The 25,155-nt window shown below is 36.2% G+C and overlaps 1 protein-coding gene across 14 annotated transcripts in view; it reads left to right on the top strand.

The window, feature by feature from the left end:
• The window catches only part of PPP2R2A (protein phosphatase 2 regulatory subunit Balpha), an 86,096-nt gene that overhangs the window by 40,355 nt on the left and 20,586 nt on the right, over positions 1–25,155 (top strand). For 11 of the 14 annotated variants that reach the window (XM_017654404.3, XM_017654406.3, XM_017654407.3 and 8 more), the window contains one exon: positions 13,883–13,980. The exons of 2 other annotated variants lie outside the window; for them this stretch is intronic. In XM_017654404.3, the coding sequence (XP_017509893.1) occupies positions 13,883–13,980 (98 nt within the window). Of the gene's footprint in view, positions 1–13,882; positions 13,981–14,932; positions 14,953–25,155 lie in introns of those variants that run through there. One more of the 14 variants, XM_073232715.1, reaches the window with a different exon arrangement.

Raw genomic sequence — 25,155 nt, forward strand, 5'->3', positions numbered from 1 at the left:
CTAAAGCTCTAATGTGGATTTATTTTTTTCTGATGGGCCACCTACAGAAGGGCTCAAGGAATGGGGAGAAGAAAAGAGATATTTTAGGCAAGGCAAACAATACACCCTTGCTAAAGGAGGCGGTATGGGGATGGGTATAAGTATATATGTGGGAGGTGTAAAACACTAGCCTTACTTGAGAATTGGGTGAGTGCTATGGCACTATAAAGTAAGATGGTGTACTTAAGGGATGTGTTCCTGTTGTGGAGGAAATTAAACACCAGGCCAAACTTCAGAAATCCTGCAGTAATCTTTAAAAGACACTTGAAGGTTTTAGAGTGAGAAAGTATTTTTTAACCAGTAAGTAAAACATGCAGATTGGGATTTGGGAATGTCTAGGATCAGATTTCAGTATCCGGATCATGTTGTTTTCTTATGGTACAATTTATGTACAGTGAGGTAACACCCTTTTTAGCATACAGTGTTCAAACTTTGGTAAAAAAATAGTCATATAGTCGCCACAACAGTCAAGATAAAAAGCAGCTCCATGATTCCGAAAGTTCCATGTCTTTTTGTTAGTCAGCCTCTACCCCACTCCTGTCCCCCAGCAAACACTGATCTGTTTTCTGTCACTCTAGTTTCCAGAATGTCAGATAAGTGGAATCATACAGTATGTACTCTTTAAATCTGGCTTGCTTAGCTTGCTTAACAATACGGTTTGAATTTTGTCAGAGTTATTGCTTGTATCAGTAGTTTGTCTCTTTTTATTGCTCAATGGTATTTCATTGTATGGATATACCACATTTTGTTCATTCCCCAATTAATGATCATTTGAGGTTGGGTCTGGTTTTTGGCAATTACAAATAAAGCTGCAGTGATGCCATGAACATTTGCGTCCAGATTTCTGTGTGAGTGTAAATTTTCATTTCACTTGGGTAGATATCTAATAATAAGATTCTTGGGTCACATGGTATTTGTTTTAAGTTTGTAAGAAACTTCCCCAAAGTGGATATGCCATGGTGCATTCCCACCAGCTATATGTGAGTGTTCCTATTGGGTTGTTTTGCTTTGTTTTTTTAGTCTTTTGGGTGGTCTCTAGTGGTCTCTCTTTACTTTCTTTACCTTGTTTGTGGAGATTCATCTCTTGTCAGTTTGCATGTTACTGTTAGGCTAATGGCTGTCATGTATTTGTTACCTCGTATCCCTGTCTAAACTCTGGCACCTAATTCCATAATGCTGTGATTGTTTTACTTACATTGCACAAATAGGATCAACCATGCTTTGTAACTTCTTATTTTTAACTCAGTGGTATAATACAGACAATATACATAGGGTCATCATGCTTGAGCATTTAAGTACTGGTTAATTTACTCATGTTACCCACCTTTTCCCCTGGGATTACAGTGATGCATATGGTAGAACACTTGATATTGTTCTACAAGTCAGGCCTTTTTTCCTTTTTTCCCTCCTTTTTTAAAAAATTTTGTTGGGAGGCCTTCAAATTCTTAATCTTTCCTACTGCAGGATCTAAACTGTTAACCCCATCCATATATATTTACTTTCACATACTGTATTTTTCATTTTTAGATTGTCTTTGTCTCTTCCATTTCTTACCATGTTCAGGTTTCGTATATGTTCTTGAGTATATGGAGGTCATTTACAACAGCTGTTTTCAGATTCTTGTCTGCTAGGACCTTACATCACTATTTTTGTCATTTCTGATTCTGCTTGTTGATTGTATTGTTTTGGTTATAGGTCATATTTTCCTGCTTCATGTTCCTAATGATTTTGGGTTGGATGTCAGACATTGCGAATTTACATTGATTGTTGAGTGTTGGATTTTGTTTAGCTCATTTACTTGAGTTACTTGAGATCAGTTTGATCATTTAAAGTTTACTTTTAAGCTTTGTTAGGACAAATTGGGTCTTTAGTACTGATTCACCCACTACTAAGGTGGTACGTTTCTCAGGACTCTCTTTGGTGCTTCATTAATTAGGAGGTTTCTCTACTCCAGCTGGTGAGAGCCCTAACTATTGGGAGCCCTTGTAAGCTTTTTTGGTGGTGGTTTTAGGCCTTGTGGAGTGTCACAGCACAAACGCTCAAACAGTAGCCAACTAAAGATTCTAAGTGGTACTTCTATAGATGCCTTGAGCTTTCTCTCTTTCTGCCCACAAATTCTAGCTGCTTCAGCTTTCTCTGTCTCAAAAACTCAGTGAGATTGTTGGTATGTGTATGGATTCTTTCTGACTGGTGCCGTCCAGGCGGTAAGCTGGGGCAGATAAATGGCTCACTTTCTTCTCTTTTGTAAGGGTTCACAGTCTTGCATTCAGTCAGTGTCCATTGTCTGAAAACAATGTATTTTGTTCCAATTTTTTACTCGTTCACAGCAAGAGGATGAATCAGTTTGTCTTACTCCCTCATGGCCAGAAGCAGAAGACCGATTACAGATTTAAAATTTTGATTTTTCTTCTTCTCTTTAGCCTGTTAAAAGTGCTAAGTTACTGAACATTTTTACTGGATATTTTTTTGGATAACTTGTATGTGCAGTTTGTTGTAGTATACTTTGTTGATCTTTGGTTTTACTGAAATGCAACAAAAAGGAGAGGAGACTGATGACCTGGTAGAGTTTTGTGGGCAATCAGATATTATTTGTAAAAAGATAAGATTGTATAGCCAACTTGATGAGGTCACTTCTTCAGGTCTGAAAGTTTCATTTCATATCTAGCACACCACACTGGCAACTGCTTTTGTAGCAAGTCTTTGCAAACACTCGTTCTTTTCCCCAGAACAGTCCTTTCTGAGTTAATATTCAGAATGAAAAATTTTAAGAAACAATGGCTACTCATAGAATTTTGGGGAACCTCATGATTATCTTAAGATTCTTTTTTTTTTGCTATCATTAATCTACAATTACATGAAGAACACTATGTTTACCAGGCTCCCCCCCACACCCCTAACTACAGTCACTGTCCATCAGTGTAGCAAGATGCTGTAGAATCACTACTTGTCTTCTCTGTGTTGTACAGCCTTCCCCGTACCCCTCCACAACACTATTCATGCTAATTGTAATGCCCCCTTTCTTTTTCCCCACCCTTATTCCTCCCTTCCCACCCATCATCCCTAGTCCCTTTCCCTTTGGTAACTGTTAGTCCATTCTTGGGTTCTGTGATTCTGCTGCTGTTTTGTTCCTTCAGTTTTTCTTTGTTCTTGTACTCCACATATGAGTGAAATCATTTGGTACTTGTCTTTCTCCACCTGGCTTATTTCACTGAGCATAATACCCTCTAGCTCCATCCATGTTGTTGCGAATGGTAGGATTTGTTGTCTTCTTCTGGCTGAATAATATTCCACTGTGTATATGTACCATATCTTCTTTATCCATTCATCTACTGATGGACATTTAGGTTGCTTCCATATCTTGGCTATTGTAAATAGTGCTGCAATAAACATAGGGGTGCATCTGTCTTTTTCAAACTGGGCTGCTCATTCTTAGGGTAAATTCCTAGAAGTGGAATTCCTGGGTCAAATGGTATTTCTATTTTGAGCATTTTGAGGAACCTCCATACTGCTTTCCACAATGGTTGAACTAATTTACATTCCCACCAGCAGTGTAGGAAGGTTCCCCTTTCTCCACAACCTTGCTGACATTTGTTGTTGTTTGTCTTTTGGATGGTAGCCATCCTTACTAGTGTGAGTGATATCTCATTGTGGTTTTAATTTGCATTTCTCTGATGACAAGCGATGTGGAGCATCTTTTCATGTGTCTGTTGGCCATCTGAATTTCTTCTTTAGAGAACTGTCTATTCAGCTCCTCTGCCCATTTTTTAATTGGATTATTTGCTTTTTGTTTGTTGAGGTGTGTGATCTCTTATATAATTTGGATGTCAACCCTTTATCGGATCTGTCATTTATGAATATATTCTCCCATATACTGTAAGATACCTTTTTGTTCTATTGATGATGTTCTTTGCTGTACAGAAGCTTTTCAGCTTGATATAGTCCCACTTGTTCATTTTTGCTTTTGTTTCCCTTGCCCTGGGAGATATGTTCAAGAAGAGGTCACTTATGTTTATGTCCAAGAGATTTTTGCCTAGGTTTTTTGTAAGAGTTTCATGGTTTCATGACTTACGTTCAAGTCTTTGATCCATTTCGAATTTACGTTTGTGTATGGGGTTAGACAGTGATCCAGTTTCATTCTCTTACATGTAGCCTGTCCAGTTTTGCCAGCACCATCTGTTGAAGAGACTGTCATTTCCCCATTGTATGTCCATGGCTCCTTTATCAAATATTAATTGACCATATATGTTTGGGTTAATGTTTGGAGTCTCTATTCTGTTCCATTGGTCTGGGGCTCTATTCTTGTGCCAGTATCTAATTGTCTTGATTACTGTGGCTTTTAGTAGAGCTTGAAGTTGGGGGGTGAGATCCCCCCCCCACTTTATTCTTCCTTCTCAGGATTGCTTTAGCTATTCAGGGTCTTTGGTGTTTCCAAATGAATTTTTGAACTATTTGTTCCAGTTCATTGACGAATGCTGTTGGTAATTTGATAAGGATTGCATCAAATCTGTATATTGTTTTGGGCAGGATGGCCATTTTGACAATATTAATTCTTCCTAGCCAGGAGCATGGGATGAGTTTCCATTTGTTAGTGTCCTCTTTAATTTCTCTTAAGAGTGTCTTAAGTTTTCAGGGTATAGGTCTTTAACTTCCTTGGTTAGATTTATTCCTAGGTATTTTATTCTTTTTGATGTTACTGTGAATGGAATTGTTTTCCTGATTTCTCTTTCTGTTAGTTCATTGTTAGTGTATAGGAAAGCCACAGATTTCTGTGTGTTAATTTTGTATTCTGCAACTTTGCTGAATTTCCGATATTAGTTCTAGTAGTTTTGGAGTGGAGTCTTCAGTGATTATCTTAAGATTTATGCTGTCCTGTGTTGTGTAAGGTAGGTATACCTTGAGGTTTTTATTTTTCCAATAAACATGATAAAGATTGGTTTTACAGTTTTTCATGAACTGAAATACAAATTTCTAAATCTGGCAGTGTCTGCTTGTGCAACCATATCTGTAAGGTAAAATAATGTGTTTTGATAGAGCTACATCTGCATGAACAAATCAGATGAAAAATCTGAAAAGGTTTCTGTATACCATCTGGATTTTTTAAAACCCCAGAATTATTACTGGCTCAAGATACTAAAGTGCTAAAAGAAAGGCAGAAAAGGCCATGATTTCTGCTATAAGAGCTCTTCTTGCAAAATCTAATTTCATGTTATAATTTTGTTGTTAAAGCAGTATTCAGAATTACAGATGAGAGGCTTCATCAGCTACATTTTCACAGAAATGCTGTGTATTTGTTGACATTAATGTGCAGCAATGTATTCATATCTAGATAAGTGACAATTACACCATTATAGCTGTTTTTGTCACTTTGGAAGGAATGGAAATTCTGTATATTTTCAAATGAATCTTTTGTCTTACAGCACTCACTAAAAACTAATAGCCATGGCACCATAATAAAATTTTTTTGTGAGTGTTCTGGAATATTGCTAATGAAAACACAAAAATATGAGGTAAGCCTATCTTTTCCCAAAAAACTGTGAAGCCAAAGATTTTTAAGCAGTTAAGACACTTTTAAAACATTAGGTGTATGTAGAACTGTGCAAGTAAAACAAACTTTAGCTGTGCCAGCAAGTACAAAGAAACAGTAAATATTCACTTTTTAAGAACCTTTAATATAATTGTCTAAATGCTGGGAATTTGGGCTTATGAAATGGACCAAAGCAACTTTTCATTTCCTACTAAAAAATATTGAAACCAAGTGCTAGACTTTAGCCTCTGTAGGCTAAATAAATAAAATAAAATACCTTAATGACCTAGAAAAAAAGCAAAAGCTCATTTTGAACTAGTTTAGCCTCTGAACTAATCCATTGTGTCAAAGGCAGGGGAGAAATACCCTCTAAAACCAAAAAACCTAGGACTTCATAAGAAAACTAAAGGAAAAAACTGATGCATGCTTATATACTACAGGGTTAAAACTAAGAAGAAAGGTTAGTAGAGAAGGAGAAAGAAAAAGAGAAAGTACAATCTCTAACCAGGGCAATCATCACTAAAAATCTATAATAATCTGATCAACCAAAAATCCTTAGATTTTTCTGAATTTACACTGGCCACATCTGCTGTCTCAAAACTTAAAATGATTTTCTGATTTAAAGAGTGAGTAAAAGATTCTAAAACAATGTATTTCCTTCTTAGCTCAAGAAAAAAGCCTGGTGGAAATTCCTTCAAGGTACAAACAGTATTAGGATACTTTTTTTTTTTTTTGAGAGGGCATCTCTCATATTTATTGATCATAAGGTTGTTAACAACAATAAAATTCTGTATAGGGGACTCAATGCACAATCATTAATCAACCCCAAGCCTAATTCTCAACAGTCTCCAATCTTCTGAAGCATAACGAACAAGTTTTTACATGGTGAACAGTGCAAGGGCAGTCATCACAGAAACTTTCAGTTTTGATCACACATCATGAACTATAAACAATCAGGTCAATTATGATTATTCGTTTGATTTTTATACTTGATTTATATGTAAATCCCACATTTCTCCCTTATTATTATTGTTGTTATTATTTTTAATAAAATGCTGAAGTAGTAGGTAGATGCAAGATAAAGGTAGAAAACATAGTTTAGTGCTGTAAGAGGGCAAATGTAGATGATCAGGTGTGTGCCTATAGACTAAGTATTAATCCAAGCTAGACAAGGGCAACAAAACATCCACGGATGCAGAAGATTTCTCTCAAAACGGGGGGTGAGGTTCTAAGCCTCACCTCCGTTGATCCCCAATTTCTCACCTGATGGCCCCCCTGCGACTGTGCCTGTCTTAGGTTGTTCCTCCCTTGAGGAATCTTACCCGTCTCTGGCTAACCAATCATAGGATACTTTTTTGAAGTATAAAGGAAAATATAATTATATTAATTTTAATTTTATCTCCATTATTTTATAACAGCCGTAAGAAAAATTTTGGGGGGTTCAGTCTATGAAGGCTTTCAATTTTGTATAACATCTGTTAGCTTAAGTTACTCTGTTAGCTTAAGTTACTCAGGGAGTTTTCAATTAAATATTAGCAATATAGTATCTAAAACCAGGGTTAACCACGGTTACTACTGTCTCATAATAGTTACATCCTCAAACCAACCTTTACCTTCCTTAATGAGAGAACAAATCACAAACAAATTTAAGTTAAAATCTACCTTTCACTGTTTTTTTTTTCTCTCGGTTTTTTTAAATTATTTTTTTTATTATGGTATTAATATACAATCACATGAGCAACATTGTGGTTATCAAGTCCCCACCACATACCCCATTACAGTCACTGTCCATCAGCATAGTAAGATACTATAGAGTCACTACTTGTCTTCTCTGTGTTATACTGCCTTCCCCGTGCTCCCCACTACATTTTGTGTGCTGACCATAATGCCCCTTAACCCCCTTATCTTTCCCTTTGCCTCCCCACCCTCCCCAGTCCTTTCCCTTTCACAACTGTCAGTCCCTTCTTGCAGTCTGTGAGTCTGCTGTTGTTTTGTTCCTTCGGTTTTTGCTTTGTTGTTATACTCCACAGATGAGTGTAATCATTTGGTACTTGTCTTTCTCCACCTGGCTTATTTCACTGAGCATAATACCCTCTAGCTTCATCCATGTTGTTGCAAATGGTAGGATTTGTTTTCTTGTGGCTGAATAATATTCCATTGCCTTTCACTGTCTTTTAAGGCACTATTGTTTTCTCAGTGATATTAGGCACTTTACAAATATGAACAATAACGTGCTATACTGTGTATCTTTTTCACTCATTTAAAACTGAAATGTAATTCCTAATACCTTATTTCTTCTGGGCCTCAGGGCAGGGTCCCTGGGAAGCAGCGGCCCCTTGTTCTCCAGGGCATCGCTGCCAAGAGTCCTCTGTCTGTAGCTTTTAGAGGTGTTTATTTGCTGCAGCCATGTTTATGGTATTTTACGTGAGTTTCAACCTTTAAAACTTTCTTTGTTTCTTAGCTTTAAAAACTCATCATATTGAGAAAAATTAACAACCAGGGTTGTCAGCATCCAGTGGCTGCTCTGTTAACTGTTTCAAGTAGAACTCTTGGGAACCTACAGTCCAGATTGTTAAAAGTAGACAAGCAGTTCCTCCCAGTTGATCCCTCCCCTTTGTTGTTATTTTTAAAAGGAGAGTGCATCTTTACATATTTACTTGGTTTTTATGTCTTATAATTCATTTTGTGATAGTTCATTTTGCATTAGCAATATTCCTTCTTTGATTCTCTTAAACATTTACTGAATCCTTTCTTGGCTAACTGTTCATCCCTTGTGATTACATTCACCTGTCTTAAAAGCCTCTTTGGGGAGTTGAATTTAGAATGTGGATCACCCAGTGCCTTAATGTAGCAGGTGCTGAAAAAATACCTGAGGGTTTTACTGTATGAATCAGGCAGTAATTATAATATGGTGACTGGTAAACAGTATAAAGTTCACATACATTGACTGAATGCTTCTACATTATTCCTTTAGTCTTCTTCCACAGATTTACAGAATTCTGTGCTACCACCTGATCTATATGATTGCTCACATCTGCTAAATTTGAATCCTGGCTCTAACACTTTACAGTGATGTGAAAGGCAAGCAACTCGATATCTGTGCTCCCTTTTATTATTCTCTGTATTAAAAATGGTTGTATCTTAGTGGTACTGTAAGGATTAAATTGGACTATATATATGTAATTGCCAACTTAGCACAGTGCTTGGCACATTATGGTTGTACCTCTGTACTGTGTGAACTTTGACATTAGTCAGTCATGTCTTTGTATCCATGTAAACTGTATTTGTTATTTTCATGTTAATATCTGATTATGTTAATATACTAGAGCAGGGGTTGACAGCATTTTTTTGTGAAGGGCCAGATAGTAAATATTTTCAGTGTGTTAAAACTATTCACGACTCTGCTGTTGTCAAGTGAAAGTGGCCAAAGACAATACATAAACAAATGGCCTGGCTGGATTCCAGTAACACATTATTTACAAAAATAGCTTGTGGGCCATCGTTTTCCAACCTGTGTACTGGAGGATATTTTTATATTTCCTAATTATTGGGTGTCTGAAATATGTTCAGCTTTTTCTTTGTATAGATAATACAGCTCTAATTATGTACTAATTTTAATTGGTTCCTTTCAGATTATTTGGGCCATAGTCTTCAAATGGAATTACAAAAGCAGTGGGTAACCAAAACCCCATTAAGTGCCTCACAATGCAAGAACTGAGTATTTAGAGAATGTCAGAGCTAATAACAATTTGGTCACTTAATATATGGTAATCGTTGTTAATTACTGACATTTATGTATACTGTCTATTAAGTTTCCCTTGTCTGAATTTTATTCTGTGAGTGTTATGCTTATCAACCTTTGACTGTCTGTATTTGTCCTGTTCTGTTTATTATAAGCACATAAGAGGTAGAGAAGGTAGGAAGCAGTGTGCCTGATACAGTGAAAGTGGACCCATAATGCTGTCCTTGTCATTTTCACCATCACCACTAGTGACCATTCCACCCTCAGAAGAGAGAAGTTTTTTTGACCTTTTTAGGATGAAATCTAGGTGCCGATGGTTTAGAAAGAAAGGGTAGGAAGAAACAACTGTATTTTATGTGACATACTGTATAAATCCTTGGTTTTTATAAGTAGTGTATAAAAAAAGGAAGTCCTTTTTATTACCTATATCAGAGTGTTCTTTTAAAAGATTAACACATTTTTTTTCCATTGCAAAATAATATTTTTGTTGGTCATAGGAAAGAATCTTATTTTTCTCTTTAAAAGAGGATGTTTTTCTTCATTGTTGGTTTGTGAGAACATGGCCCAGTTGATGCATTTTACTGGGCCGTGACTCACGTTCAATAGTATTACAGCTCTACCAGTGAAGTTAATGTCTTTACTTTTTAAAAACAATTTAATCTCAAGAGTAAAGTGTTTTCAAGATTCCGTTTACTAGTTTGTTTTAAAACTAGTATCCAGGAATCTAAATTTTTATGAAGTACATTTATATTTTCAGCCAGTTCCTTGGGGCAATTCTGTGTGCATGTGTATAAGATGGTTGTCTTATTTTACCCAGAATGCTTTGTTTAAATGTTCAAAATCCTCTTAGTTCCAGCTTTGTTGGCCTTGCAATAAAAATGTCCACTTAGTAATGTTTTAGGTCTGGGCTATATGGTATGGTAGCCTTTAGCCACAAATGCCTAAAACTAAAATACAGGAGCCACATGTGGCTAGCGATTACTGTACTGAACAGTACAGATAGAGGACACACTTCCACGATAATGGAAAGTTCCGTTAAACAGTGCTATTGAAGACTGCGGTCATCTACCTGGTAATTCTTTTTAATGGTACAGGAATTGGAACATTAGAAGAACGTTTTCTGTGAATAGTCTTATTATTTTCCAGAAATATAGGTACCAATATTTGGCAGACCTTGTATGGGTAAAACAGACGGGAGCACTGTTTTTAGATCCACGTTTCCTCACCTTTGCTTGCATATCATGGCACACTATCTCAGTTTATCTAACAGGTTGCTCACAGCTGGCGGTTACAGATTGGCTGTTCTGCACTGTCCAGTCAAGCCTGTAACCCATTCTTGGCACACCAGTGTGCAGTGGTACATGCCGTTGGAATCTCAGTTTTATGGTGTTGTCCACAATTGATTCCTGGATGTTTTTTTTAGTCTGTAAGCAGAATTTGATTTTATTCTCCTTCTCCTTTCTGTTCATCCTTACGTGTCATATTATTCTCAGTGAGGTCCCCTCTGAGTTCTTGATGTTTCACAACTCAGAAAAACTTGAAAAGTATCATCAATAAACTTGGAGATTGAAAAGGTAGTTATGTATATGGCAGCCCTCACACTTGTGCAGAGCGTTCAGACAGGGTTTTTTTTCCCCTTCTCTTTTTTGGTGGTGGGAAGGAATGAAGGCACAGCATGACAGTGCCTATTTAAATTCCACAGTACAAACCAGGAAAATTTACGTGCCTGAAATATGGCAGTATTAAATATATGCAGTATAAAAATGACAGCAAAGAGACCACAAATCTGCCCACCCCTTTCACACGTAAAATTCCTCTGTACTGTTTAAGCCGGGGCTTAGTTGGCTATTTCTAAAACTTGCTCGTGTTCATTGGCTTTTGGCAAGATCTATATAATAACAAACACCAGTGTCTTAAGAATATCTATAAATGGAGAAAATTGTTGCCTTTCACCCAATATTTCTCTCCCTCAAGGATTTAAACTAAGTTAACTTGCATGGTGTAAATCTTTGGTTCTTGTCCTTTCTTAACATTTAGCTTCTTTTGATATTTAGGCCAGTTCCTGGGATTCCTCATTCTGTCTCAGGCATGCCTCTTAAAGTTTTGTGCACTTGCTACAAAGCTGGTTCAGTACTAAACACTTAAAACGTCACCTTACTCTGGAACTCTTGTTGTAAAATAACCAATTCCTGGGATAAGAAGTGAGCATTTAAAGAGCAGATGTCTTAACTATTCTTTTTAAATCTTGCACTACATTATTAGTCGTCCTCTTTTCCTTCCCTCTCCCCATGTCAGGTGTACACAGGCACGTATATATATATATACTTACCCTTTCTTCCCCGCCCTGTCACATGTTCAGTGACTGCATTTTAACTCACTATGTGAGTCAGTACTCTCTGGGGTACTAAAGCCTACTGCTTTATCACTTGATTCTTGTTCTGTCTTCTAAGAATAATATAGGTGTAGAATCCCCCCCATGCCCACCTCCACCCCATCCCAGATCTTTTCAGTACTTTTTTAAAATAATGATCTCATAATTGACTGAGTTACCTCCAGATTTTTTCCTGTCCAGTTTACTTAAGGTTGATGCAGGTTTCTTCCCCATTAGAAATTGAGCCCATCTTGCAGCAAACCTATCCCCTCTGCTTTTCACTGCTGCTCAGCAGAGAGATTAGTCACACCAGGAGCACCGACCTGTCCCTTAGTTAGTTTCCAGTCTGACAGCTTATCTGCCCAATGTGGAGTTGTAATTTCTTTAATTTAGATGAATGTAACAGTTTGGACCTGGGGAAAAACTTAAATACTGAACCAGCTCTGCTTTATTGTCCCATTGGGAGAACAGGAGAGTTGATCTGTTGCAGGTGTCAGGTGTGAGCATTCACCAAGCCAAAAGCATATTCCAGAGTTCAAAGATAGGTTATTTTTGGTCCAGCGTGACTTTATATGCAAACTAACTAGTTCATTTGGCGGGTAAGCCAAAGAAACCACAAACTGTCAGTGCTGTATGGAGGATCAGTTGAGTTGGACTTAAACAAAGATTATCTCCCCAAATGATCCCTGTCTGAGGGATTTGAATTTAAAGATAATTTTTACTGTATATGATTTCTGCCTTTATTCCCTGATTTTAGATCCCAAACTTCCAATAAGATGTGACTCTGAATATTCTGTCTGATAATTAGCTCCTAATTTTCTCTCCAGCTGTATTCTAATGTGTTTTAAGTGCAGGGACTGTGTATATTTTTAATATTTTAATATATTCACAACAGAAGCAACTACAGAATGGTTTTAAGTACTTACTGATGTTTGGCTGTACATAGTAGTCTAGTAGATTCAGTTTTACACCTTTATGTTACCTGTATAAACTAAACGTGTTCTTTCCTCATGATACTGCCAACCATGGTGGGCTGTTTGGGGCTCAGGTTTTTAACCTGGAGGTGGTGTGCTGTCCAAACACTCTGAAATTATCTGTAATTTTGTGTGCAGCTACGTATGTTGCAGTGTCTTGGCATAGTGTGTATAATTTTGAGTAAGTTCTCAGAATGTTCCAAAAAGGGAAGTTGCCTTTGATCTAGACAGTGAAGGAAGCAAAGAAAGCTTTTCAAGATCAAGATGGACTTGGAAAAAGCACTTAAAAAAAAAATAAGATACAGTGCTGGATAAGATAAATTGGTCAGTGAATTCCTTAATTTAAGATATAGCGTTCTTTATTACATAAAATCACATTCTTATAGTGAGTTAATATAATCCAAAAAAATTCTTTTACAGAAATAATCACTTATTTAAAATGCACTTTCCCTAATTTTGCATAATGTTTTATAATGAAGAACTATTGTGGTATAATTGCTTTATCTTAATGCCTGCTCTGTTACTTAGAGTTTTCCTTAGGAAAATAGTGCCTCTGGTGTCAAAAAGTTAAGAGGAAAATCCCTGTAATTATATTTGAACTTGACTGTGAAGTTAGCACTGACTTTGAGGGTAACATGACTGATTCTAGTAGCTAGCCCCCTGTAGTATTTGGGAGCCACAAAGAGAGCTGTGCATATCAAAGGTGCATAACCCAAAGCATTCGTGGTACAAGTGTTCTGTTTGTTTGAGAGACCATAATTTGACTTAGGACTTAAAGTTCTATCTGAAATTGTTTTTACATGTACAGTCCTCCTCCCCCCACCCCTGATTTTAGTTATATCAGCCTTAATTTTATGGGCCATCTTTGGGTTTGCATAAAGAGGCTTATTAAAAGTATGTACGAAAGGAAACTAACAAAATAATTGTTAATGTTTAGTGATGAACTAGGATGTTAAACAATTATTTCTTGATAATTTGGTGAAATATTAATAAACCACTAGTAATTATTATTTGTCGTGTTCTTGTTGGTTAAAATAGTGTCAGTTTGGCTTATTCTTGAGAGAATTTTTTTTGGTGAGCTAAAATATCCATGAAAAAACTTGATATTTGCTTTATTTATGATGGTAGATTGATATATAGATTTGGAATGTATTAGGAAAAACATGCTGAATCATAGTGAGTTGGAAAAGAAAAACTAAAGTCTTCGGTTTGTTTTTGTTTCAATTATACAGCAGACATAATTTCTACAGTAGAATTTAATCATTCTGGAGAATTGCTAGCAACAGGAGATAAAGGTGGTAGAGTCGTCATCTTCCAACAGGAGCAGGAGGTAAGTGCTTAAAGTGTCACTGTCCAAGTCCCAGTTAGCTCTTGGGACTGGGGCTTTGTCGCGCTGGAGAATCTGATCAGAGGCGGTTGGCATTTTTATTTTAAGAAGTGTCTTTTTATCAAGCAGACTATTCTGTGTATAGGTAGCTTTGGTTCTGTTAGCTCTCTGTGTGTTCTGATTTTAAAACACTTTAATTGTAAAAAGGTTTCATTAGAAAAGAGGTGGGAAGTGGTGGAATAATTCAAGATTTTAACTGTTTTTGGAGCCTTGACCCTCATTTTTTTCTCTTAAAACTCCATAAAGCAAAATTGCTTTGACTTCTTCTCAGTGCTTAGTTTGTTTTGTATAACTGGGGTGGGAGGCTAGTTTCAAGAAAAAAAAAGCTGCTCAATTATTTTGACGTGACTTCATACTAATCCTGGTACTGTGATTTAAATAAAAAAAGTTTTAAATGACAGTATCATGTATATGCATGTAATTAATTTACAAGCTTAGTACCCTTTTAAAGCGGAGTTGATTTCCAAATTGTTCCCTTTTCTGTTTGAAGAAAAGAATTTCTTGTATCTGTGATGAAGTGGGCTTTGCTTTGCTTTGGGTACAACTTAGGCACACTTAAAAAACTGATAAACAAGATTTCTCACTAAAATTTTGTGGTAAACAAAATTTGTCACACTAGATTTTCCCTTATTCTCTCCCTCCATTTGTAGATAAAATCATTTGTTTTAAAACATCCTGCCCATCTATAGTATATCCAAAAAGAGTTAAAAGTATTGTGAATAAATTGCAGGGTTTTACAAGTAGATGTCTAAATCATAACACAGAGTTAGGTTTTAAAGTATTGTGAAGTGCCTTAAATAAGCAAAGAATCTAGTAATAATACTACTACTTTGCACTTCTATAGCGCCTTTGACCTGAGGATCTCAAAGTGCTTTACAAACACTAATGAATTAATCCTCACAACACCCCAGTGAGGTAGGTAATTTAATTTTAAAAGAAATGATTAATAGTGTCTGATTAGAAGATGCACAAACACTAAATATGTGTCTCCTTTTATTTACTATTTTTGTGGTCGAAAGAAAATACATGAAAGTAAGAATCAAGCTATTTTTGGCAAAGAATGTTTTTGTCGGGGAGGGTGTAAAATCAGTTTTGTGTTACTGTTTTCAAGCGCTAAAAATACAGATCTTCAGTTTCCCTTTATTTACAAATGAGAAGGTCAAGATGTGAAGAGATCCCTTGATTCCTTTAGTGGTAGCACTAACAACTGTAGCCCAGAACTTGTGACAGGTTTGCCCTTTCAGTCAGTGTTCTTGATGTCTATCATGTGCGATATTCAAAATGTGAATGTTAATTTTGTTATTCAGAATTTAGAGCTGGCTTTTCCATAAGCATTATCTGCTCTTCAATGTGTATTTTTACTGAAAGTGGCTTTCTACACTTTGCTTTTGTTTTAAAGAAGGGTGTTCGGAGAAAATCATTTAATAATTAATTTTGATTACTAAACAATTCCATCTTGGCTAATACATGAGCCTATTATATAGAGCTTCTGAGAGAATCCACCTTTTTAATGAGGGCTTTATGTTATTTTGAAATATGTAAGTGTAAGATAAATTTCAGCCAAAACACGCAGGCGAAGAGAGGCCACAAAGGGCCAGGTAGTTTATTTGAGTGCCACTCGTGGGAGATGTTCCGCGGTCTGGGTACTACAGGCCGGGAAGTCACACCCGGTCAGGGAGGGCGGGGGCTTATAAGGGATTAGGAGGGGGAGGCGTGGGTGCCCTAGGGGGCGTGGAGAGGTATGATTGGCTAAAGGTGACGTAATAGACAACTAGAAACTTTTTTTCCTTCCAAGAGGGAGGAGGCTGACATCCGGGTCTTAGTTGGCACATCAGAAGGATGGAAATCAGGAAGAGCTGTCCCCTTTCCATATAAGGCACGGACCTTGGGGTCTGGTCTGTTCTCCCCCTATGGCATCTCTGTTCTGTTTGCATGTCCTTGTTTTTCCTTCCTCCAGCCTAACAGTAAGTTTTGATTGAAAGCTAATTTAGAAGCACTTTGCATGAGAGTGAGGGCATTTTCACCTCTGTAGGTGATGGTTTGTTATTGAAGTCAAAACCAAATGTGAGAAAAATTGACTCCAGTTTAATGGAAGGAGATCTTGGCTTTGACAGGGGTTTGATAAATGTAGCCAGAGCTGTAGTTTAGTATTTTCCTAAAGGCTGTCAGTAATATAATTGGAATTAAAGGCCTAACATGGAGTTACTGAAATGTTCAAACATTTTACTTGTATCAGAAAATAAAGCCACAGAATTTAAAGAGTAATCATTTCCTGGCTTTTCAGAAATTCTATTGAAGATTCTAAAGGCCTAATACTTAAAATACATACCCTTATAGAAGGAATTAGCAAATGGCTGACTTGAGATGGGCTACTGGTAGTGAAAAAGGGCTTCCTTTTTTTTGTATCTTTCATTCTTTACTGCATTTAAGATTTCAAGACAGATTCGTTATCTAGAACCTCAGATTAGTGTGTCTTTTGAGAATTGCTTAGTGTAAATATCAATGTGTTTTTTAAGTGATAGGTTAAATAACAATGATGTTTTAATAATTGACTTTCCCCCTCCCTCAGAACTTGATCTTGTTAGTATTATTTGGGTGCATTTTACCTAATTTATTTTCCACATTTTAAGCCACATCTTATGCTGGAGCTTCTAACATAGTATTGTCTTCAGAACAGTTATTATGTCCATCACTGATTATAAATATATGTACCTTACACCTAGAGGCACCTTTATTTCAGTACCTAACATGTTTGTATGAGATTTTATGAATTCACGTCTATACATCTGTAAAACTGTTACAGCTTGAAAATTGAAAGAACTTAAAGGTGGTATTTTCCTAAGTTTTAGATAAATCCTAGGAGAAATTTATATAACAAGGTTGTATTACTTAGTTTGATAGCAGAGCTCTGGGATTAGAACTTGAATCTCTGTAAATTTCAGTCCAGCTTCTTTAACAACCACTGAGATTACACATACATTCCAGAGTATGTATGTATAATCTGATACCTCTCTGGTGAGCATTTCTTAGTCTCTGATAATGATGCTAGTTAGCTCTGCAGAATACAGTGCCATTTGCACTATTGTGGCTTTATCCTCTCCCCTATTGGCAGGGGTCATTGCTAAAACTCTGCTTGGTTGGAGACCAAAATATTTCCACTCACTCTTTGCATTGTCCTTAATTAAGAAAGAGTCGTACAGTAGCAGCAGTTAACCATGTCACATCACACTTTGACACCTTTAAACCACCTTTCTTTATCGCTTTTACCCTTAAGTCATGGCAGGGCCCCTCCTGTAATCCTTTTGATTACCTCTTAACTGCCTGTCTTTCTGTTCCCCAGTCAGAAACTGGGTAGTCTTCATTCAGTTGAATATATTTCAGCTGGGTGATCTGTAACTTTTTTTGCTTTCACTTAATAGTATTTTAATAGCTGATATGTTTGAATAGTTCTTGGTCTCACAGAATCTCTATGATAGAAGCAGCGCATGTAGGGAAATTGAGGCACAGGAATAAAGTGATTTCTGTGAGGCATCGGTGCCTATCATGTGGTCAGTAAGGGTCCAAAAGTTTGGTATCTAATCTAGTGTTCGTTATAGCGTGTTCTGAAATAGGTGACTGATCTTACTAACTTACTTTGACTGCTTATGTGTAATAGCTTTGACAACAAAGTAGGTGGTAGGATATGTTCTTGTTGATGATGAAACTATTAATACACTTTTTCTTGGGGGACTCCAAGCAGCTGTTAAAATTGATTGTGATCTTCTGTACAGTTTTTAGGGGATCTTTGTTTCCATGGATGCTAAAATATGGGGTTCAGTTGTTGAAGTAGCTGGTTTTCCATTGACTTTGGATTACTTGGACCTTCTTGAGTTTTCTCTGAGGCTCTCTGATGTACACAATAAGCTTAAAGTGGGGGTGTGAGATTTTAAGAGACAGTTAAGGAGAAGGGAGATTGTTCCTCTTTTCATTTCTTTCTAGATTGTTGAGCAGCCTTTGTTTTCTGTTTTCCAGGACTGCTGGTAACTTCCTAGTATTTCTTTCTCCTTTTGTTCTTAACATGGTATTCCCCAAACTCTCTACAGGATTTAGAAGAAACCTTAGAAAGCATGCTTATCACAAAAGATGGATAGTACTGTTAATATGATTTTATTGTCATTCTAAATTATTTGGAAAGACTAGAATAAGGCTCAAAATCAACAAGATGTGGTTTTATAAATCAGTGTCATTTATACAAGGGGTTGATAAAGTTTGATGTTTATTTAAGTGAAGGAACAGAACCTTCTGTCCCAGGTAATGTGGCAGCATTCACTTACCATGGTACTTACTGTGTGCCAATGAGACTAGCACACTGAGAATTGTCCATGAGGAATGGTTGAAGGGATCCAGGCTTAGATAGCCAGGAGAAAAAGAGACTACAAAGGCCTCCCTCAGTACTTGGGGATTCATGTAGAAGATAAGATTACTTTATTTTGTATGTGGAAATAGATACACAAGAGCTAGATGCCCATCTGTCAGTAAAATTACAGAAAGAATACACAAGAAGTTCAAGAAAATACCACTATGGTTTCTTTCAAATCTCAAAGTATCTATAAAATAGGATTTCTTTCCTAAGCTACGAGGCCTTAGCTTTCATCATTTCCTTTCATTCTTTGATCTAAGGTTGTGCTTTCAGAGTAAAAATGTTAGAATCACCTGGGTCATGTATTTAAAATGCAGGTTCCTAGGTTGCACCTCAAAACCACTGAATCAAAATTTCTGGTGGTCTGAGATTCTGTCAGTTGCCTTTTTAAAGTCCTCTGGGGACTTCAACTGACGTAAAATTATAAAACTATCTTCATTCCAATACCAGGATAATGATAAAAATCTAAAATACAGTTTCAGTTTTATATTATCTAAACATGCATTTAAACAGTTTTTCCAGGACAGATCATGCATATTAGAAAAATGCATTAGAATCATAAGCATACAGTTCTGTGAATTTTTACGAAACAAATACACTGTGTAACTATCCCCTACGCCAAGAAGTGAGTCATTACTGGCAGTCCAGAAGCCTTTCTGGCCTTTCTGTTACTACCGCCCTCTTCCTCAAAGCTGTGAAATTTGTTCTGCCTGTTTTGAATTTTATATGTATATGGTACATTGATAGAAATCAAAAACTAAAATGTATTGGATTTTTGCAAGGGTTCTTAATCTTTTTTGTTTCCATGGATTCCTTCAACAGCCAGCAAATTCTGTGGGCTTCTCAGAATGTTTTAATTGTATAAAATACACAGGATTATGAAGGAAACTACTGAAATATCTTTTTCAGAGTATTAAAACACTTAATGTTGAATAAAGTGATTTTTTGTGGGTAACAGAAAAAACTGTGGATTTGAAAACATTTCTGTAGTGACAAAGTCACAAATACTGCCAATTCAGTGAATTGAAAGAAATGCTGAATTTCAGCTAGAGATCAGTGAAAATATGTAAATTTCCACCACATCCAAGTTCATAGAATCCCTGAGTTCTGTCTGGGGACCTTGAGAGTCATGTAATCTGTGGGCCCCAAATTTCCATCCTCTAATAATGTAGTCTCCTTTTACCAATAAAAGAAACTGGCCTCCCAAACAACGGGTTTACTTATTGAAAGTCAAGCAGCCAATAAAGAAGTGAACCCTTTAGAACCCCCATAATCCTGATACCCTACCTATAGCTTGTCCCTTTCTGATCTGAATGTAGTATAACAACAACCGTTTATGTGCCAGACCATCTACCAGGACCCCTCCATCTTATTTAATCTTAACCAGCTAAAGAACAAAGATGTAATGACACTTACTGTCTGTCATGACAGTACTACAAGTTTAAAATAAGATTTAGAGAAAAATCATTCTGAGATCACATAGCTAGTCAAGTGGGTAAAAGCTACTTCTTTATAAATTGAGATGACTCTCCACAATGCTGGTTATTGTTTAACAAATGAAAAACATCTTGTACTTCTCTAAGTAATGAGCCTAAGTGATATAAATCACACGGGAAAATCAGTTTCATTGCTTTGTACTAAAGAGGAAAGTGCTTGATTCTCAGCTTGTTCAGCCATCTCTTGTCCAGGTTTATATCCAAACAGCTGTCCATATTTTTATAAGCTACCTCCTGGTCTTTTAAGTTTCCAATTCATTAGTATGTTTTCCAGAACTAGAATATCATTTAAAGTACCTTTGCTAGGGGGAATAAAAGTACTTTTGCTGATTGCTGAACGCGTCAGTATGAATCCTCCTTAACAGTGTTAGATAAAATAGGATTCTTTTAAACATTATTTTTCCTAAAGCCAGAAATTAGATCTTTATTAAAGGATGCCTTTGACATACTGAAGTAAAAGTATTTTCTCACTTTACAAATTGCCACTCACTTTTCTGTTGCTCAGAAATTTGAATTAACCATATTTCTTATATTGTCCCCCAAAATTTCTAACAACAAAAGACAGGTTCAGGTGTATAAAACTAGTAATAAGCCATGAATTCTTAGAATTTGTTTACTTTTTTCTGTGCCATCTTCTCCCCAACCTCACACATAAAACACTTCATCGTATTCCTATTATGATGTATTTTTCCCTCTTAAGTAAAAACTCATATTTGTTGTAGACAATTTAGGAAATGGGGACAAGGAACAAAGAAAATACCTATCACTCCACCAAACAAAACAAACACATTTGGTGTATATCAAAAGCCTATCTTTCTAAAATGAGGGTATATTTAAGGTTGTCTTGTTTTTTTTCTCACATACTATATGTGAAGACCTTTTATGTCAATAAAGATTCTAAATCATACTTAATGATTACATTGATATTCCATTACACAGATGTACTGAAGTTTAATGTAGTGTCTGTTTAGATACCCAGATTGTTCCTTGTTTTCTGCCCCTTTTTTAAGCTATCATAAATAACACTGTATAAACATTCTTATAGTTGAATCTTAGAAGCACCTATTATTTTTTAGGGGGGTATTGTTAATGTGCAATTACATGAGCAACATTATGGTTACTAGACTCCCCCCCCCATTATCAAGTCCCCACCACATACCCCATTACAGTCACTGTCCATCAGCATAGTAAGATGCTATGGAATCACTACTTCTTTTCTCTGTGTTGTACAGCCCTCCCCGTGCCCCCCCACCTACATTCATGTGCTAATCATAATGCCCCCTTATCCCCCTTATCCCTCCCTTCCCACCCATCCTCCCCAGTCCCTTTTCCTTTGGTAACTGTTAGTCCATTCTTGAGTTCTGTGATTCTGCTGCTGTTTTGTTCCTTCAGTTTTTTTCTTTGTTCTTACACTCCACAGATGAGTGAAAATATTTGATACTTTTCTTTCTTTGCCTGGCTTATTTCACTGAGCGTAATACCCTCTAGCTCCATCCATGTTGTTGCAAATGGTAGGATTTGTTTTCTTATGGCTGAATAATATTCCATTGTGTCTATGTACCACATCTTCTTTATCCATTCATCTACTGTGGACATTTAGGTTGCTTCCATTTCTTGGCTATTGTAAGTAGTGCTGTGATAAACATAGGGGTGCATCTGTCTTTTTCAAACTGGGCTCCTGCATTCTTAGGGTAAATTCCTAGGAGTGGAATTCCTGTGTCAAATGATATTTCTATTTTGGGTTTTTTGAGGAACCTCCATACCGCTTTCCACAATGGTTGAACTAATTTACATTCCCACCAGCAGTGTAGGAGGGTTCCCCTTTGTCCACAGCCTTGCCAACATTTGTTGTTGTTTGTCTTTTGGATGGTGACTGTCCTAACTGAGAAGCACCTATTATTTTCTTAGGACCTTTCTAGAAGTAAAGTAGCTGGGGTCAAAGGGTATGAACATTTTTAAGTCTTTGGCCAAATCCCTTCCAGAAAGCTTTACCAATTTATACTTAAAGCTTAAAATTTTGAAATTGCTCTCTTCCTCTTCCGTTGTGTTTTCTGTAAATATAGAAAAAACAAAGTGACAGATTGGTGGTTAAAAGATAGTATTTTACTGGGTTTCAGTTTTACTTTACCTCTTAGTATACCAGTTAATGAAAACTGCTCTATACCCAGTTTTTCTCGTAGTCACTGTATTTATGAAATCGATTTGTAGAGGCTGTGTATTGTGCGGGGTGTCAGTTCTCTCACGAGGCAGCATGTTTTTCAGTTTTGTAGATTGGCTGCCTGTAAGTTTTGCTTACTTTTTTCTTTGTCAGTTTCCTGTCTCCAGATTATTTAAACATTTACCATACATTTGTTCTCATTTTCAATTCATTATCTAATTGGAATTTGTTACCCAAATTTACGTGGTATGGAGATCTGCTCCTCCCCTACTCACACGTCCTTCACCTACCTCCCAAATTGTCAGGCAGGTTATTATGATACGATTTTTTGAAAATCTATTCACACTGATTTTTTTTTCATCGTAATGTTTTATTTAACTTAGGGTTACCATGTCAACATATAGTCAATATAATTTTTTTGGTACCGCACCTTGAAGTCCTGTATGCATTTTTATTTATTTATTTTATTTATTTATTAAGGTATTATTGATATGCACTCTTATGAAGGTTTCACATGAAAAAACAATGTGGTTACTACATTCACCCTTGTTGTCATGTCCCCCCCATACCCCATTGCAGTCACTGCCCTTCAGATTCACAATGATTTTTAAAATGCATCTTTATCAGACAGAAGAAATAGGGTTGTTATCTAGTCTTTACTGTAGTTTACTTTTTCAGTGCCTTAAGGATATTGAACCACTAGCCTTTTCTGGTTTTCTTTTTCCATGTTGTGTTAGAGTTGTGTAGACAGGTTTTGGAATTTACTGACTGAAATTGGGTTAGTTCTCAAATATCTCTTTATGTGCTTTTAAAGTAAATATATGATCACAATAGAGGTTGTTGCAGGTTTCCTAATTTGAGAAACTGAATCCAGGCTCCTTGAATTCAGCCCCTTGTGTATCAGGCTGCGTCATGTTGTCTCTAAAGGGCATGATGTGGATGGACTGCACTTGGGCCCTATCTAGAAGAGAAACTAATGTTTGAACATTTCCAACTTTCTCATTTAATTCTCAAAACTGCCCTGTCACTCCAAAGGTAAAGAGGAAAAATTCTAGAACATGAGGAAATCGGGGTCCAGAGGATTATTGTTAAGAACCTACAAGGTAAAAACAGACAAAATTAGTAAAAATACTTTTTTCTTTTTTTTAATGTTACAGTACCAGGTAGGGTCCATCTGGTGAATCTTGTATCAGAGAGAAACCAACTCCTTAAGGGTCTAAGGAATTCCTGTGTGACATAAACATGGGTAGAGAAGCCTCTTCTCTTAGTGATCTGTACCTGGAAGAAAGCTTTGGTCTGAAGAAGGCAGACACTGTGTGTGTGTGTGGTTTGCTGTAGTTCAGCATGCAAACCCTGGAGTGCATAAGCATTCTTTCCCTGTAACTATCCCATATTCCATAGCATGGTTTAAGACCAAAATATTCTGGGGAGTTACGTGTTCTAAATAATAGCACACTAACAAATTACAGATTTTATAACATTTTAAAGCATTTTATTAGTTGTAATTTAAAATTTCCTCTAAGTTTTATTTGAATGTTAGAGGCAAAATATAATAATGCTTGACTTGATTTTTCTAGTTGTTTCAACCAGTTATCCTTTCTCTCTCACTATCTAGTAGTTTTATGGATAGAAAATTATGAATGATAAGTCTTCTGAATTGTGTATTCCTCAGTATAGTACACAGGCACTAAATGAGTATTAGCTTGTTATTGAATAACTTAGTAAGATCTGCAGAATCTTGAAGTATTCTGCTATCATCACTGACACATTTAAAAGATGTTTTTCCTGCTTATATCATTGATTGTGTTGTATTTTACTGTATTCTAGAAAGTGCCCTGTGTTTCCTTGAATGTACTTTATCAGATGTGGACTGATTTTGTTTTGTGTCATCTCTGTCACTGTTATGAATGGTCATTTCATAAGACTCTGATGCTCCTTAAACTACTTTAAAATATTAAAAAATGACTGCTGTAACAAAAGATTAAAGGAGCATTAATGAGCAATAACTAAGTTTTAGTAGTGGTACTATTTGGAGGCTTAAAAAATAAAGCCATTTATTCTAATTATATGAGATAATCAAGCCAAATTCATTTAATGTCTTCTAATTTTATATTGCTCAAGGAGGAAAATTATTTCCTACATTTTCAGTTTTCATTTAAAGGAGGAGGAAATTGGCAAAGGCACAGTGCAGTTTATATTCAGAATTAACTTTTCTAGACTGTCAGGTGATGGATGATATTCAGAAGTCATGTTGAACTTGTTAATAGTTTATCATGGAAATTATGAAAAGTGTCTATCTTTTCCACAGAAAGTAAGCTAAAAATGAAAATCATCCCATCATTAAAAATAAAGACTGATTTGTGTGTGTCTGTCTATTTTAGGTGTTTTTGTTTTGTTTTGCAAAATTAGAATCGTGTTGCACATATCACTCTGTATTAGTTCTCTCTCTGTTGATGTTTTCTCAGGTTAATCTGTCTTAATCTGGGAAGTGAAGAGACTGTTGGAACCACTAAGTGGAAAGGAGTGCGTGTATAGTTTGGGAAGAACATATCCAGTCTGTTTTCATAACTTAAGTGACAAAGTTTAATAAATATAGGTAGCTTGTGAGAGCTGCAGGAGATAATAGTAGTAGGAAGCATTGCACTTAGTAAGGCTGAAAAACATTGATCAGCCATATGAATTTAATTGGCTGCGTAGCATTTCATAATTTACTGGATTTGGTAGACATTTAGGTTGTTTATGCATTAATTTGTTCATACATCTTTGTGTACATTTTTTTCATTAAGTTAAACTTTGGAGTTGCTGAGTATCTACATTTTTTAAGGCTTTCAATAACTACTGACAACATATTCTCCAGAAAAGCTATACAGTTGATCTTTGAACAACATGGGAGTTAGAGGCACTGACCACCCCATGCAGTCGAAAATCTGCATATAACTTATGACTCCCCAAAAACTTAACTACTAATAGCCTACTGTTGACTGGAAGCCTTACCTTTTACCAGTAACATAAACAGTCAACTAACATGTATTTTTTTGTATGTTACATGTATTATGTGCTGTATT

This window comes from Manis javanica, chromosome 3, assembly GCF_040802235.1.
Source record: "Manis javanica isolate MJ-LG chromosome 3, MJ_LKY, whole genome shotgun sequence".
Taxonomy (NCBI): Eukaryota; Metazoa; Chordata; class Mammalia; order Pholidota; family Manidae; genus Manis; species Manis javanica.